This window comes from Lotus japonicus, chromosome 1, assembly GCF_012489685.1.
Source record: "Lotus japonicus ecotype B-129 chromosome 1, LjGifu_v1.2".
Classification (NCBI taxonomy): Eukaryota; Viridiplantae; Streptophyta; class Magnoliopsida; order Fabales; family Fabaceae; genus Lotus; species Lotus japonicus.
Genome location: NC_080041.1, coordinates 27,414,679 through 27,430,840, shown reverse-complemented (window position 1 = coordinate 27,430,840; position 16,162 = coordinate 27,414,679). Strand labels below are relative to the sequence as shown.

The window sequence follows — 16,162 nt, the reverse complement described above, 5'->3', positions numbered from 1 at the left end:
GTTGCTCATCAAGCTGGGGATGAAAAAAGAAATTCAAGATCAAATAAATGTATATTGATTATTCTAATCTAGAGGGAAAGACCATGAAAGAAATTTATAAGAATAGGAAAAATAACACACCTCAATTTCAAGGATTTCAGTCTTGTTTTCTTCAATAAATGCTCTTATGGCCGAAATTTTATCCCATGGTACTTCAATTTTGAACTTTTTATCTTTACTTCTATCTAAAATCTCCCATATAAGCTTTCTCCTTAGAAATTGAAACTTCACCATCAACTCTCCGCGATATTCAGGCATAAACTGCATCAAAATTATTTTTATTAAATGTATATTCCTTTATATCTAAAAAATAAATATTTTTTAAATGAAATTGATTTTTATATGCATGCACAGTGACATTTATCAATCATATATCATATCTTACATCGTATTTTCCGATATTTAGAAACCTAGCATGAAAACTGGCAGGTGCGAACTTGAACATTGTTGATGAGTTTTGCATTTCGGATTTTTGCATCTTACGCCACATTTCTTCTCGCTCTTTCATTGCAGATGATGAGAACTTCAATTGGAGTGGTGGTTTAGGGCATAAATTACGTTCCGGTCTTGCATTGAGTAGATGTGGCTGCAAAAGGATTAAAATATGCGCCGTCACTATAGAATCACTTTACGCATATAATGAATAAGATTTCAGATTTTTGTCGCATCCGACTCAATTTCAAATAATTTATTTGAATTAAAATAAAACAAATCTCACACAGCCACACAGATTTTTCTCAGTCTCTCCCTCCGTTCTGTCACTTTTCTCCCTGATACATGAAATTAACCCCCTAATTGGCTAATTCCCTTTCCCTCTATTCCTCAAATGTGTATCATATTTTAAATTGATTTCTAACATGGACAAAAATTGAAATTCTATTGGTTTACACTGACAGTGTCCTTTAATCTCTGAAGTAAATCACTGCAAGAAACTGTTTCTTTAAAAAAAATTGGAATCAACTACAAGAAAGTGAAGAAACAGTTTAACCTGACTAACCTCTCCCTCTTTCATTGTAGATGATGAGAGCTCCAATCCCAGTGGTGGTTTAGCGTTCATAATTCCTTCCAATCTTTCACTGATTAGTTACGGTTACAAGAAATAGTTTTTATTTTAAACTCACTTGACAGTTTAACCTAACTAATCCTATCTTAATAGCTTTATCATCCCTATCAAATAGTAGATAATAATACTATTTTATTACTTCGAAAAGATAAAAAAAAATCATCAATTTTAAATCACTTTCTAGAATATAATTATTATAATTAATTCATTATGATGTATTCCTTATATTTTACTGAAAAAGTGATGGTATTGTCATGCATTTCTTTTAATTTTCTATCCTTTGTCACGTTTTTTTCAATTTATTTAAATATAAACTTACGCTTACCACTTTTATCTCCTAATTTTACTAAACATAAATTTTTGAAATTCAAATAAATTATATCAAAATATCTATTATAATATCAATAATGTGTTAGTCAAGTGCTAAACAAATTAGACTCCATAAAAATTCGAGAAAACACATTTATTAAAAAAACATGCAAATGATTCTAAGAGAGGTGACAACATTTATAAAAAAAAATTGTCTATTAAAATATTACTAGTCTATGTATTTACCTTCAAATTAATACTTATACTATATTATTTCTTATTATCCACTTATTAATTGATTCAAATTATTTATTCAGTGGATGTATAGTAAATATGGTATTGTGTATATAAGTTTTGTCCTTTTATTAAAGGTGTTTGCTGTGGTACCTTAAGCCAGACTAAGGTGTGGTACCCAAAATGAGTCGGTTCAACAATAATGACTCATATACCAACTAAAATTTTGATTGTGTTCAATTGTAGTAATGGAGCGTTCAATTCTTAGGGACGTGAGATTTGAAAGTTGTGTTTTCTGAGCTCTGTGCATCTATCAACCATGGTCATTTTACGCGCATCTCCATCACCATCATTTGTTTCCACCACTCGTACATTTTTCATCAAAAAATGAATTTCATGAGATAAAGTTAATTGACAAGTAAAGTAAAATCTAAAAATGTAATATTTACTTTGAATAACATGATAATAATCTATAGAATTACTTAATGGGGTACCATATAAAAAAAAATTGAGGATACCACATAATTTATCTTTATTAAAACACTCTTATCTGAAATTGAGTGAAGAAAGTGCTTCGGACGGCTTCTCAGTTTGAGGATGTCTCAATTGACCAAAAGAAAGAATTGCTATGAAAGGACCAACAAGTCAATGCATGCAAGGCCCCCAGTGTCACTTATCTGCACGGACGCCTTGCTAGAGGGGTGACTTACAGAGATAGCTTTTAATGACTCTACCGTAATTACGGTAACGATACTCAGACATACAAACGGTGCAGACATCCAACACGCGCCTCATTTTTCTCTCTATCTTTCTCTCTTGTATTATATATCACATTTATTGATTATCTCTCTGTTCTCTTCCTTTCTCACTTCAGGTGTCTGCGGGATGTCTCCACTATCTAAATATCCACAAAACATTTTCCTTATAATTATAATTGGATAACACTAAAATCAGCACTACATAAATTTTGTCAAAAATCTTTGTCATGTACCTTTTCTCTTATATAATTTACAATTTTTTTTTGTATGAAATTTACAAAATTCCTTTTACATGTTAAATGTAGGGTTTTATTGACACAGAAAGCGAATCGGAGCTACTTCCATTCCCAACTGTCCTCCTCCATCCTTGCATCCTTCGCTCTTCCCGCAGCGCCACCAGTCGGAGCCACCCACTGCACCCTCTAGTCTGGTACACCAAGCCATGAACTTGCTTATTTCTCTCTGATTATTGTTTCTGGTCTGGGAAATCGTATGTGTAATTGGTCCTTGAATTCACAGTTTAACAAATTATATCCTACTCATTTGTTTAAAAAAGGTTCAATTTTTCTTTTCCTCTCTGTTTTCATTTGTTTAACAAATTTCTGTAATTTTCAACCCTAGGAATCATACACCCTCTTATGATAGTCATGAAACTGTAAATCAGCTTGTGATTGTAGATAATCTTACAATGTTAGGAGAATGTAATCTAATTGAAAAAATTAAACCATTGCTTTTTCCTTTATATCCTGCAGTTAAACATACACTAAGTATTGACTTTTCTTTTGCATTTGTATCTCTGCAGTTAAACATACACTAGCCTACCCGGATTCGAAATGGCAAGGCTGCAATAATCGAAATCGAATCAAGTGAAAGCGCCTTTTTCTTCCTCTATTCTCATTTCCTGTAAGGATTATCAGCTGTGCAGAAAGACCCTATCTTTTCATCGGCAAACCCATCACAAGAAAATGGGAGGTGAAGAGAAGCATCTTGAAGACTGCTCTGTTTCCAAGTCAGTGTTATTTCTTCTCTCTTTCCCCTTTATCCATGCTTTTTACACTTTACTGATTTCCACTCCCACCCCCCTGAATTCATAACTTGATAAACCCATTTATTTGATTTGTTGAAATATAGGATTGCATTGAATATTTTTAACCAGATTCTTACACTCCCCTTTTACACATTATTAAATGATGAAATCAAATTGAATTTAAGTTGCTAGATTAACATTAGGTGAAATTGGGGACTCACTAACTCAGTGTGGAAATTAGGCTCCAATTTTGCACCCCTGTAACAGACGTTGGATCGATGAAATGGAGTATTATGGGGTAGTGTGTCTGGACTCTTGATAAGCCGACAAATATATTCAACAGATCTAGCAATGAGTTTGTTACGAGAAAATTTGTTTCCTTGATGTATTGTTGGGCATCAAATTGGAAACTTCAGTTTTATGCCCTCTGGTTATTGAAAATGTCACTCATTGTAGATACTCTGGTCCAACTATTCTCACTTTTGGAGAATTAGTCAGAACAAAAAATGTATTTGCTTGGCATGTTGCTATGGTACTCATTCTTTTTCAAAAGTCTCGATAAGTTGTCAAATTTTGATTTGTTGTTTGTTTTGATAATAAATCTTTAGTAGTCTCCTTGAGTATAATAATCTTCCAAGGAACAACCTAACAATTTTTGACAATTCATCAAGGTACTGGTACCCTAGAACATTGAGAACTCTGATGCATGGGTACGGCCAAATTGGCCGCGTACCCGTACCGGGTACGTACCCGGTACGCATACGCGTCGGGTACGCATACGGTACGTACCCGGTACGTACCCGTTACCAAAAAAAAAAAGGGGGGGTTACGGGCCAAAACGACGTCGTTTTGGCCTTTAAAAAAAAAAAAAAAAGAGAAGCAGAACCCTAAATCGCGTGAAAAGAAGGAAGAAAAGAGAAGCAGCCACGGCTTTAGTAAATAAAGAAACCCTAAACTGGATTGCTTGTTGCTTGATTTCTCCCTTCAGTCTTCACGGCTTCCTACTCGAATCAATTGCTCCCTTTCTCTTTCTCTTTCTCTCTGAGGTAAACTTTCTTTGACTATGTCCTCTGGCTCTGTTGATCAATTGTGACTGAGTGTTTGAGTGAAGAGGGTTGTGTAATACTGTGAGGGCAATGGGTAATCACCTGAGTGAAGAGGGTTGAGGGACGCTGTGGGTGAGGGGGTGAGGCGGTGCCCGGTGGGTGAGTCATGAGTGAGTGAGTGAGTGAGTGAAGAGTGGGTGAGGCGGTGGGTGAGTGAAGACTGAATTTGAGTGTGTGATGTGTGGCTGTGAGTTTGAGGGCGTGAGGTGAGTGAGTGAGTGAAGGCTTGAAAGAGGAAAAAGTGAGAGAGACAGAACCCTGAAGGATGAGTGTGTGAGTGAAAAAGTGGGTATGGCATATGTGGCATTAAGATGAGGTTGCCCACTTGCCCTGTATTCAATTTGGTAGCAAACAGCCAAAATTGACTTCAAATCTGAAGAAATAATTAAGATAGGATACACATGTATCTAACGTACCCGTACCCCTGTTTTTTCAAAAATCGCGTACCGCGTACCCAATACCGTACCCGTACCGGGTACCGTACCCGTACCCGTGCAACACAGATTGAGAATGAGAATTATATCACTACACTCTCATTTAGATATGACTTCTTGTATTATCAAATCTGTATAGTGTATACGCTTCAGTTGCCTAGTCACTGAATCATATTTGATGAATTTAAGGTTGGTTAAAATATTATGTCCTTGGCCATGGTTACTCATCTAATGTTAAATGACATTTATCTATCTGCGAAAACCAACTGTGACAAAATAGGTGGTTGGAGCCTTGGTAAGCATTGCACAAAGGTTCTTGACATGCTGCAATGGCACTTTTGTTTACTCCCCACTTTCAATCCCCTCTGTATATCAGTTACAAAATTGATATTAGGTGCTTTTATAAACAGTTGTGAGTTGGAGTGAGATTGGTGCCTTTTCTATATGGCTATGTTTTGCTCTAGTCTGGAGATCCGCTGGAACTAAGGTCTTTCAATATTAAGCCTTAATGGATTCATTTTCACTCAATTGTTGAAAGTTCTTCATTCTTCATGGCTATGTTTTTGTGTTTTCAAAGTTGAATTTTGTTTGAAATGTTACTGAACATGGAAGCTTGCAGTGCATTGGGCACTTGGGTGTTCTCTGTGGCAGGAGCTTTGTTGGCAATTCCAGTGGGGATAAAGCGCAAATCTCTGGCACCCCTTGTATTTTTTGGCACCACTGGTACTATGCTTGATATTATTATGGGAATTAGTCAGTGCGAAAGGGAACACGCAGAGCGCCAAATGGCTTTACTTGAAGCCCAAAATTCTGCAACTGAAACTTCTTTGGCGGAGACAGATGAATCCACACCATAACCTCTATATCATGAGGTTATCAATATTGTTAAATTTATTTGGTCATGATTGTAACAATTAACTAACCAAATTTTCTGGGAGCCCATGGCCAAATGTTCTATGAATTGGTGCTTTGTTGTTGGCCTTTTTCCTCCGGCAACGTAAACGAATGGTGAATAAGGAAAGATTTCTCTGGTGATTTATTCATAAAGATTTCAGAAATGTTTGGTTCTTTTATATTTTTCATATATATATTGATGGCCAAGAAAAGGCGGCCACATTGGTTTCCTTATAGTATAGCTAAAATAGCCAAAAGAATTTCGAGAGGCAATCTGTATTTTTATAATTGGAGCAATGTACTCTTGTAGGCTGATATACTCTTTATTTAGTTTTTACCTAATCACATTTTTAACTTGTTCATGGAGTACTGTCTTGATTTTGAGCAAAACGAAAATGTGCTGTTGGATTGTCATATGCATTCTTTGCTATAATCTCCAATTTTGTATACTTTTGTCTTCTGATTTTAATATATATAATTTTGCATGAGTGCCTAATTTTTTAGGGATACAAATCCAAGGAACATGCCTGTTTTGCAGAATCAAAACATTTTCCTCTAAAATGTTATTTTCACATAGCTAAAATGGTGTTGTAGCTGACTTGCCTTTTTTATAATTTTTCACGCAAATAATGAAATTTTGAAGGAGGGTGTAAAGAGAATTATAGAATTTGCAGTTTGAAAGAAAATACAAAAGCAGATATGCGAAAATTATAATAGATAACATATCACTTAGTTCCAAAGCAGGGCATCGTTGCAGAAATCATTTCAAATTTTCCATTTTCAATATTTAAGGTAGGATCAACATTGATCTCAAATTTCAGAGGACTGTTCCTTCCTTGCTTCAGCAACATTTTCAGAAAAATTAACCATACATGATAAAAGTTGAACTTTTTAACAGGATCATGCTTTTCCTCCGATTGCAAGCTCTTACCCACGTTTAACGCACTGGCCCCAGAAAGTCTCGGTTCATTAGCAAGTCTTGCATCTGCATCGTTATCCCTGCATTTATTTCTTGGACCAGGATTTTGGTTAAGCAATTGTTCTCTGTGACTAGAATAGACTTTTTCAGCCTTGATGTTCCCAAACAAGATCTCTGCAGCGCTGTTCTTAACAAGAACTGGCATGTAATCTGATTCGTCCCACACATATAACTGCCAAAATTTGCATCAATAAGCAGCATTAAGCACGTTTGTAAGAACAATCACGATGTTAAAAATCAGACCTATAACGTGACTTATTTTTACTTTTACTAATGAAACAAATACAGACCAGATATCAACATATGCTTTCAAATTCTATATACTTAAAAAAGATACATCATAGTTCATCAATTTGGCCATCCTTGTTTCATTTATCAAAAAGTTTACAAGAGGTATATGGAACTACAGAAGAAGCAATTTTTCTAGTTTCATGTGAGTAACTATAATCAAATGCAGCATATAAATTAATCGCCAATATCAAATAAATGATAGGATGAGATCTTGGTGAAGAGAATCCAGTATGAGCAGGATGTATGCATATTATTTACCATGAAAGGCCTATATATAGAACATATTGCATGATGGCGGCTTGAGCTTTTCGAACAAATCAGTGGAATAGCATTTTGCTCGAATCTGAAACACGGATGAAAAGAATGATCACTGACCATAACAGAAGGCATAACAGAAACAAAGTTATCATCATTCTAAACTCATACTTTGAATCTAAGGGTGAGCCACATAGCTGGCAGCCGGAGCATAAAAGATCTTCCACCAAGTTATTACCCTCAGATTTGTTAACTATCCTGCTAAGGAAAATCTTCTCTTTCACAGTATCACCGAGAGTCATGGCGTTAAATAGGGGAACAATTTCACCAATAGATGCACAGACTATAGTCTTGCACAATGTTGTTAGCTGAGAGACCTCCATGAGTGAACAGCAGTCCTTAGGCTTTCTCTCTTCAAGCACTGCCCAGTTTTTAGGCAGATACTCTCTTTGCTGTCATCACATTCATTAGATTCATCAGCATCTCTGAACTTAATATTGTATGGGATGCAATATATTTATGGAAGTAATATTTCTAAGAAAGAGAAGTCAACTTATCAATGAAAACCATTTTTGTTAAGGAAATTTGAACCTACAATACAAAATGAACAAGGTATAATCATAATAGCCACAATCAGTTATGCGTTATGTTTGCAGGACAATTGAATTACAATAAAACCGGATAGATATATTCTATTCTTGACATCCAACAAACAGATGTTAACTTTCTATTGCTAGATTTGAGCACAACAAATGGGGCATCTGACATTTCTAATAACACAAAATTTGCATAAGCAAACAGCACGCTCCTCAAATTTAGGACATGAGATCATGTGCAAACAAGGTACGCATATTTCGAAATACACCTATGCTCTCAAGCTACTCTTCTTACAAAAGAAAACCTGAATTCTTCCTCTAAAAATATCTGTATGGTTAGTGTTTTAATGATAATTTCTTTGGTCTCACGAGATATCCTCACACCCTTTTTAGTGAGCTTACTCCACTCACCAAGTACCAAGGCTGCCCTTCTCCACAGGTAGATGCATATCTCTCAACCGTCGAGCTCAAACTTACCATTAGAACTACTTTTGTAATGTGCTAATGAATAATGATAAAAGCATCACTTAATAACAATTTTCTATGAAAATAAAAGGTATAAGGCAAATCACACAAATGCACTCCATGAACAATAAGCATGAGTAGAAAAGAATAGATGAACTTTAATCATCATGAAAACAGATAATGTGATAAATGAAAAGAATATGCAAGACATCAATATTATGACTTTATGACACAGCCACCAGCTGAAAAGAAATGCTGTTCAAAAACTTCAATAACTTAGAAAATATCAATAAAACATGCATCCAGAATCAACTCATGATAGGTAGGCATGCATGTGAAAATATATAGTGCAAGCAACAATTACAATGCAGAGAAAAAAAGTACTTGATCAGAATGCAACTTGATGTTGCAGATGGAGGACCGAGACTGTCGCACCCACTTTACGACCCTCCTAAGCTTGTCCTTTGTTGTTGTCCCAATATGGCAACCCGTTGTCAACTCTTCAACATCTGCACAGAACGATCTTGTTAATAAAATGATTACTTTTTTTGCCTTCACATGTAAGCCCTCATGCTTTCTTGTCATTCCAATAAAGCCTTCACATGTAAGCCCTCATGCTTTCTTGTCATTCCAATAAAGCATAATACTTCAACAAAATTTCTCTTTCTTTAAGGCTAAGATTGTATCTATTAGTTTTTTTTTTTCTGGACTCGACAATTAACCACAAATGGGATATAGCCACATATACCTCACAAAATATCTGATAACACTAAAGTCATATTAAACAAACAATAAGAGAATCCTCAAACTTTAACACAAATTAAGTGAATCTGCATGGACATAGAATGCAATCACACCACTAACTCGAACAACTCCACCCACTATATAACGATGACAACAGTATACAGTTTTGATATTTTTCTCTTTATCATTATAATGTTCAAATGCTGACTTGAGCATTGAGTCTCTTTTGCATGTACTGACAATTCTCCAGCAACTCTGTCATTTCACATCATCCACCGCAAAAATATCTAGTCATTCATTCTCCTAGATCATTTTCACTAAGTATAGTTATTAATATCTTGATCAATATGTTATGTTTTCATTAAAGGAACAAGTAACTAGTAAAAGGAAAATGAAAGAAAGAGATAGGTGATTCCTATCCTGTATTTACTCAAAAAAAGTGCCCATGAGGCTTATATTTGTTCTATACAAGACATGTATGAGGTGGCAACTACAATAAGAGCTCCTGGAGGTGTGACTAAGGATTTTCCTATAATGATGAGTTTACATCAAGCCTCAGCCTTGACTCTGTATTTGTTTAATCTGGTTTTGGACGTGCTTACCAAGGATATACAAAAGATCCTCCATAACTGCATGATGTTTATAGATGATATAGTTCTAATTGAAGAATCAAGGGAAGAGGTTAATTCTCAATCTGAGATTTGGTGAAAGACTTTGAAATCTAAGGATTTTCTCTTAAGCAGGAGTAAGGCAATATATGCATTGTAATTTTATTAAGACAAAAGATGGAAGTAAAAGTTGAAAACGACATTACACCACAAATTAACAGTTTAAGTATCTGGAATCTATCATAAAGCAAAATGGGCAAATTGACATCTACGTTACATACAAAATAAAGTTGACTGGTTATAGAGCAGAAAAACACTAGGAGTTATTTGTGACCGCAAAATACCTAGCAAGCACAAATGAAAGTTTTATCAACCTGCTATACTACCAGCTATCCTCTATGGTAGTGAATGGTGAGCTATAGTGAGACAACATGAGCAGAAAGTAATCGTAGCAGAAATGAGAAGGTCAAGACTTAAGATAGATGGATGGACAACTAGAAAGGACAAGATACACAATGATCGAGGAGATATTTGTGTGACATCTATTAAGGAGAAATAAGGTGGTTAGGATATGTGCAAAGAAGACCTTTGGAGGCATCGCTGAGAATGGTTGATAACATGGTTCCTAGTCTTGTGAAGAAGGGTAGAGGGAGGCCAAAAAGAACGTTGAAATATATTATTAAAAGCGGCCTCATGATCAATAATATCCACAAAATTTGTATTTGATCGAGCGCAATGGTGTCGTGTGATCCCCGACCTCACTTAACGGGATAAAACTTTTGCTGCTGTCGTTGTTGTATTTACTTGCAATCAAATGGTGGAAACTATGCACATTGATGTGAGGTGATAAACATGCAAATGTTATGTGGGCATCACCAATCATAGCCACTTTGTCTAGTCTAGTAGCACCAAAATCTGATAAATATTTCACAGAAGCATATCTGATTACCTATGTATGACATGTAAAAGAACAAAATTAAAAAGCTTGGAGAGGTGATGATACCACCATGCCCCCCCCCCCCCTCCCTATGCCCCTGAGTGTGAATGAAACTTAATTCTAACATTTAAATTAACCTTTGCACTTTTCAATAGTGAAATGAGTTAGTGTAATTGAGAAATATCAAGTGTACATAAGGACATAATTTAGAAAATAAAGAAACAGGAACAAACTGCACTCATCAACAAACTTGGAGTTAGTAGGAAACAGAGAACACATTCACACAGAGAAGAGAACAAACCCTCTGAGGCAAGTAACTGGTAAGAGCGAACCAAGCAAAGAAGCGAAGACCACTGAACAGTTCTAGCCTCAACAACATCACCATATTTAGCAATCTTGAAATCTGCCAACAACACAGTCAAATCAGTTCCAAAACAGATAACAAATTCACATTATAAACAGACAAACAAACAGCTCAAATCATGATAATTACTCTGTAACAGCACAACATCGCCGGCGGCCACGGCGGACCCCATGTCCCGCTGCCAAATGGAGACTCCAAAATACGGCGTGGTTTCATCGCCGACTTGGATGTCGGTTCGGGTGAACTCCGCTCCGCGTTTCGATGATTTGCACTGTGAAGAGGAAGCAGAGAACGTGAAGGAGGATGAGAGAGAGTGAGAGAGAGGGAAGAGAGAGAAACCTGAACGGGGAAGCAGCGATGAACGAAGACGAGAAGCTGAACGAAATCGCTGATGTGATTGGAAGCTTTGCGGAGATCTATGAGAGGACCGTACCATCCAAATGCAGAAGCCATCTTCTTCTTCGCTCAGTGTGCCCTAATCAAATTATTCATTCCAATCTTCCCACTCTTCTTTTCGCGCCATTACTGTTAGTCTAACAAATGGTTTAGGCGCGTGACCGTGTAGGGATGGCAATGGATTGGGTCTGGATAGGGTATTATTGTACCCATTCCCACGGTGTTTTAAAAAATTATCCGTACCCGTCCTCATATCTTTGTGGGTAGCAACTTGAATGTCCGTTCCCGTAGCCTCTAGGTACATATATGCCCGTACTCGTGTCCATTACCCGCAATTTAGCTATTCAAAATATATTTTTCACTATTTTTGTTAATAAAAAACAAAAAATACAACTAACTTTTTAAATAAAAAACACTAATATAAATACAAAAGATTATCTACGTAACAAATAAAATCATTCAACTAAGAATATATATTTTTAGAACGAATAAGCAAGAAAGATATAACTTAAATTTTAATTTTGGATTTATAATATAGTCCTAAAGTTGTAGGTTATTAACTTACTAATTTTAAAAATAAGTGAGAGTAAATTAGCAATGATTATTAATACTTTAAATAGTCACCTATTTTTAAAATAAGTAAGTTTGAAAGTTATAGCTTAAGTTAATTTGTTCATATAATAATAATAATAATAATAATAATAATATGTGTGTGCGGGTATGACCCAATACTTTTTACGGGTAATTACTCATACCCAACCCCATACCCATCTAACGGGTTTTTACCCTACCCATAGTGAGTATTTTTTGCGGGTACCCTATGGGTCCGAGACCCATTGCCATCCCTATGACCGTGCTACACCATAAAACACGGTTAGATCTTGAAAAATATGAGAAAATTTATTATGATCACCTAAAAACTTGTGTAAAGTTACACCAAAGCATTTTGATCCACTATAACAGGGATTTTTAAAAAAATCCAAAAATCATATTTTCTTATTCAAACATTTATCCTTAATGTGTACAAAAAAAAACACTTATCCTTAATCTTATCATCTTCATCACTCATCTTCTTCACATCATTTTCTTCAACCCATATTTCAGAACCTCACCCCATATCTGAAACTCAACCCCAAATCTTTTCCATCTTCCTCCCCTCCTCATCACACATGTTCACGCAAATGACATCATCATCTTCAACCAATACATTAAATCAACCAAATTTCTTTTTCCATGTACATCACGCACAGCACAGGTCTTGAAACAAAATAAAATTGTTGCTTTCTTTTTCAACAGATAAAAAAAAATGAAAACTCACTTTTTATATTTTTTGTTTCAAGACCTCGGAGCAGCAATATTGAAGAAGGAAACAAAAAAAATGAGTTTTCAGATTTGGGTATGGTGATGGTGGTGCACCGCCGGCCACCACTCCTCTCCTCCGTTCAAAATCACGGACCTCCATCCTCAACCAATTCCAGAGCCGTTTCTTCGAACTCCACCGCACTACACTTCAACCTAGCAAGATCGAACCAGATCTAGGAATTCTTCATCAAGATCTGATTTTTTTTTTCTTCTGTGATGGAGGTTACTTGAACTGAGGGTGGAAAAGCTGCGAGCTTTGCGTCATGTGGTGGTGGGGGCGTGGCAAAGAAGGAACAGAAGGAACCCCCAACCTCCATCAGACGCGAGAGAGAAGTAAAGAAAAGGAAGGTTTTGATCTGAAGCCAAACCCCTTTCCTCTTCAAACCCATTTTCGCCCCCAAATAATCTTCAACATGTTAGCGACAGCGAAAACCACCGCCGCCTCCCAAATCAATCACAACCACCACCTCTTTCAACCGCACAAAACTCAGATCATGGACAGAGAGAGCTTTGTTGCTATTTTTTGTTCTCAGATTTTGATTTCTATTGTCATTTTCAAATGAGTTTTGAAAAATCTGGGTTTAGGTTGTGGTTGAAAGATGAAGAATGATGGATGAGGTTGAAGATAAGTTGATTACGGTGAAGATAAGATGAAGGGTAGGGATTAGATATTAATCCCAGATTCACTAATTAACCTAATCCTTTATTAACTAATTTACTAATATATATATATATGTTTTTTGATTTTTTTTTAAAAACCTGCTAAACCTGCTACTACAGGTCAAAATGGTTTGGTGTAACTTTACACAAGTTTTTAGGTGATCATAATAAATTCACCCGAAAAATATGAGTATTCTTTAGATGATGATTAGGATTGAATGAGAGAAAAAAGGGTAAAAAATTTTCACTTCTCTCTTATTAATTAAAAAAATAAAATCTCTATTTGACAATCTCTTTTTTTTTTACTTTAATTAAAATTACACTTCCAATTGACGAAAGACTCGTTTGGTATGTTATATTAGGCATGATTGTATAAGCTTATATAATGAATTATGAGTTTATCCATTGTTTGGTGCTAACATAAAATTGTATAAGCTTATCCATCAACCCACCCTTGTTCATCAAAATGATGTATTATTTAATCCACCATGTAGGTGGTGGATAAAGTCTGATAAGATATGACGTATAAGCCACATCACCACCACTCTCCACTGCTCCCACCATTCACCCTCCACCACCACTATCGTGACCACCACTATCATCCACTGTCGCCACCACCCTTCACGCCACCGCCACCGCCACCGCCACTGCCACCACCCTCCACCACCACTGTTGCCACCACCTTCCACCACTACCACCATCGCCGCTATCACCGCTACTACCACCATCGCTGCTACTACCACCACCACCCTCCACTACCACTGTTGCCACCATCTTCCACCACTGCTACTATCGCCGCTATGACAGTTACTACCATCATCGCCGCTACTACCACCACCGCCGCCGCCAAATTATACAGCGCATGACCATTATCGTCACCAAATATATAGTGCATGACCAAACATTGTACAGTATTAAGATTTCATCAAACCTTATTCTGTCATGCCTAATACAATCTGACCTTATACTATCAGGTTTTATACTATACAACATATCAAACGGGACTTAAATAATACATCATTTTAATGTATAAGAGGAGATTGATGTATAAGTTTATACAATACAATGTTAGCCCAAAAGTTCATAATGTATTGTATAAACTTATACTATCACACCTAGCATAATGTATGATAGGATAATGACTGATGAAAATTTAATGTTATTCGACATTTGGTCCATAGACTTGTAACTTATTATGTTTAAATTAATACAATCATATATTTGGTGAACTATTAAATGACATATAGTATCAAAATTAAATATTTTAACAAAAATTATCATTTAATTAAAAATGCATTATTTTTTATTTTTGATGTAGTAACCTATATATACAAGTAAAGTTTTTATAGATATACTAGTGTGATGACCCGGAAATTTTAGGTTGTTCATTTTTTATATATGAATGAATTAACTTAAATTTATTTAAATTGTGATAGTATGTATCTTTTTTTGTTGTTGAAGAAAACATGTTAATATATATCCTATATTTTTTTTTTTTTCAAAAATAGAAATATGTATTAATAAAGTGATGAGGAAATTTGCAAGATTTATATCCTCCTCACAAGGATAAAAAAGGAAGCAACCTAGAAAGAGCCAAAATCACCAAGAGAAAAACCCGCACCCGGGGAGACGCCAAAAAACCGGCCCCGAAAGCCTAAACAAACCCATCTAGACGACAAACAACCTACAAAATCCAGCTAAGGCCACAAAAGCACATGTTAGTTATGTTGTTTAATAGTAAAAATTTCCAATTCATAAACTGGATAATTTATTTATTAAAAAACAATAAGTAAATACATGTTCGTTCAATACAACAAACGTTAATTTTCCTATGCACAAAAAAAATATACAATAAACATTATCAAAAACTTTCTTATACACTACGTTCAAGGTAGAAGTCTGTACTTTTCTTGCATCTTACAGTATACAAATTTTAAGACCCCTCTTTGATCGTACTCTAGAGAGTGCTACGTAAAACTGACCATTAAGAAGAGAAAGAAGAGAGTATACAAATTTTAAGACAACTCTTTGATCGTACTCTAGAGCGTGCTACGTACAACTGACCGTGAAGAAGAGAAGGAGGAGAGTGCTACGTACAACTTCTAAATTACTTTCCTAATGTATTTATTAAAATAACTTACTATAAATTTGTTCAGCTACTTCCACCAACAATGAAAAAATGTAATGACATTTTATCCAACTAAAATTCATCAATTTGACAAGACATACTTAAATTTGAACTTAAAAATACTTCAATAATGCGCTCATCATATTCATTATCATTGTTGTTTCTTACATCAGATTCATAGGTGTAATTTTTTTTCTTTGACAAGTCAATCACTCTCTCAACTTGTATAAGGCTCATAGACTCAAAAGGCTTTGGGGTTCAAAAGGCTCATAAATTTTGTCAAGCCTTTGCCTCGTCTCATTTCTACCTTTGAAATCTTATGCATAAAGTTAAAAGAATAAGCATGATGGGATGCAAGAATTTTGGAGTCAAGCTCATTGATATTATCTATGTTCATCAATCTAAGGAATCCAGCCTCATGCTTCCATCAACAACATCAATAATGTCTAATATCCAACGACTTCAAACCAACAACTCCTTCTAGGACATGGGTGCGCTAGTATCAAGCTCCTT

At 35.5% G+C, this 16,162-nt stretch overlaps 2 protein-coding genes across 2 annotated transcripts; one reads left to right on the top strand and one right to left on the bottom strand.

The window, feature by feature from the left end:
- Nucleotides 1-2,675: 2,675 nt before the first annotated feature.
- On the top strand, nt 2,676-6,094 carry LOC130734310 (uncharacterized). Its single transcript, XM_057586663.1, has 3 exons — nt 2,676-2,833; nt 3,206-3,412; nt 5,590-6,094. Exons 2-3 carry the CDS (start codon nt 3,369-3,371, stop codon nt 5,825-5,827), a joined length of 282 nt encoding a protein of 93 aa, XP_057442646.1. The 5' UTR covers nt 2,676-2,833; nt 3,206-3,368; the 3' UTR covers nt 5,828-6,094.
- Nucleotides 6,095-6,589: 495 nt separating this feature from the next.
- Nucleotides 6,590-11,774, bottom strand: LOC130731653 (uncharacterized). The gene is made up of 7 exons (XM_057583921.1): nt 11,443-11,774; nt 11,233-11,374; nt 11,041-11,142; nt 8,835-8,959; nt 7,561-7,841; nt 7,393-7,477; nt 6,590-7,015 (listed from the first exon to the last, which is right to left on the bottom strand). The coding sequence occupies exons 1-7, from the start codon at nt 11,554-11,556 to the stop codon at nt 6,590-6,592; spliced, it is 1,275 nt and encodes a 424-aa protein (XP_057439904.1). The 5' UTR covers nt 11,557-11,774.
- Between the last annotated feature and the right edge of the window lie 4,388 nt (nt 11,775-16,162).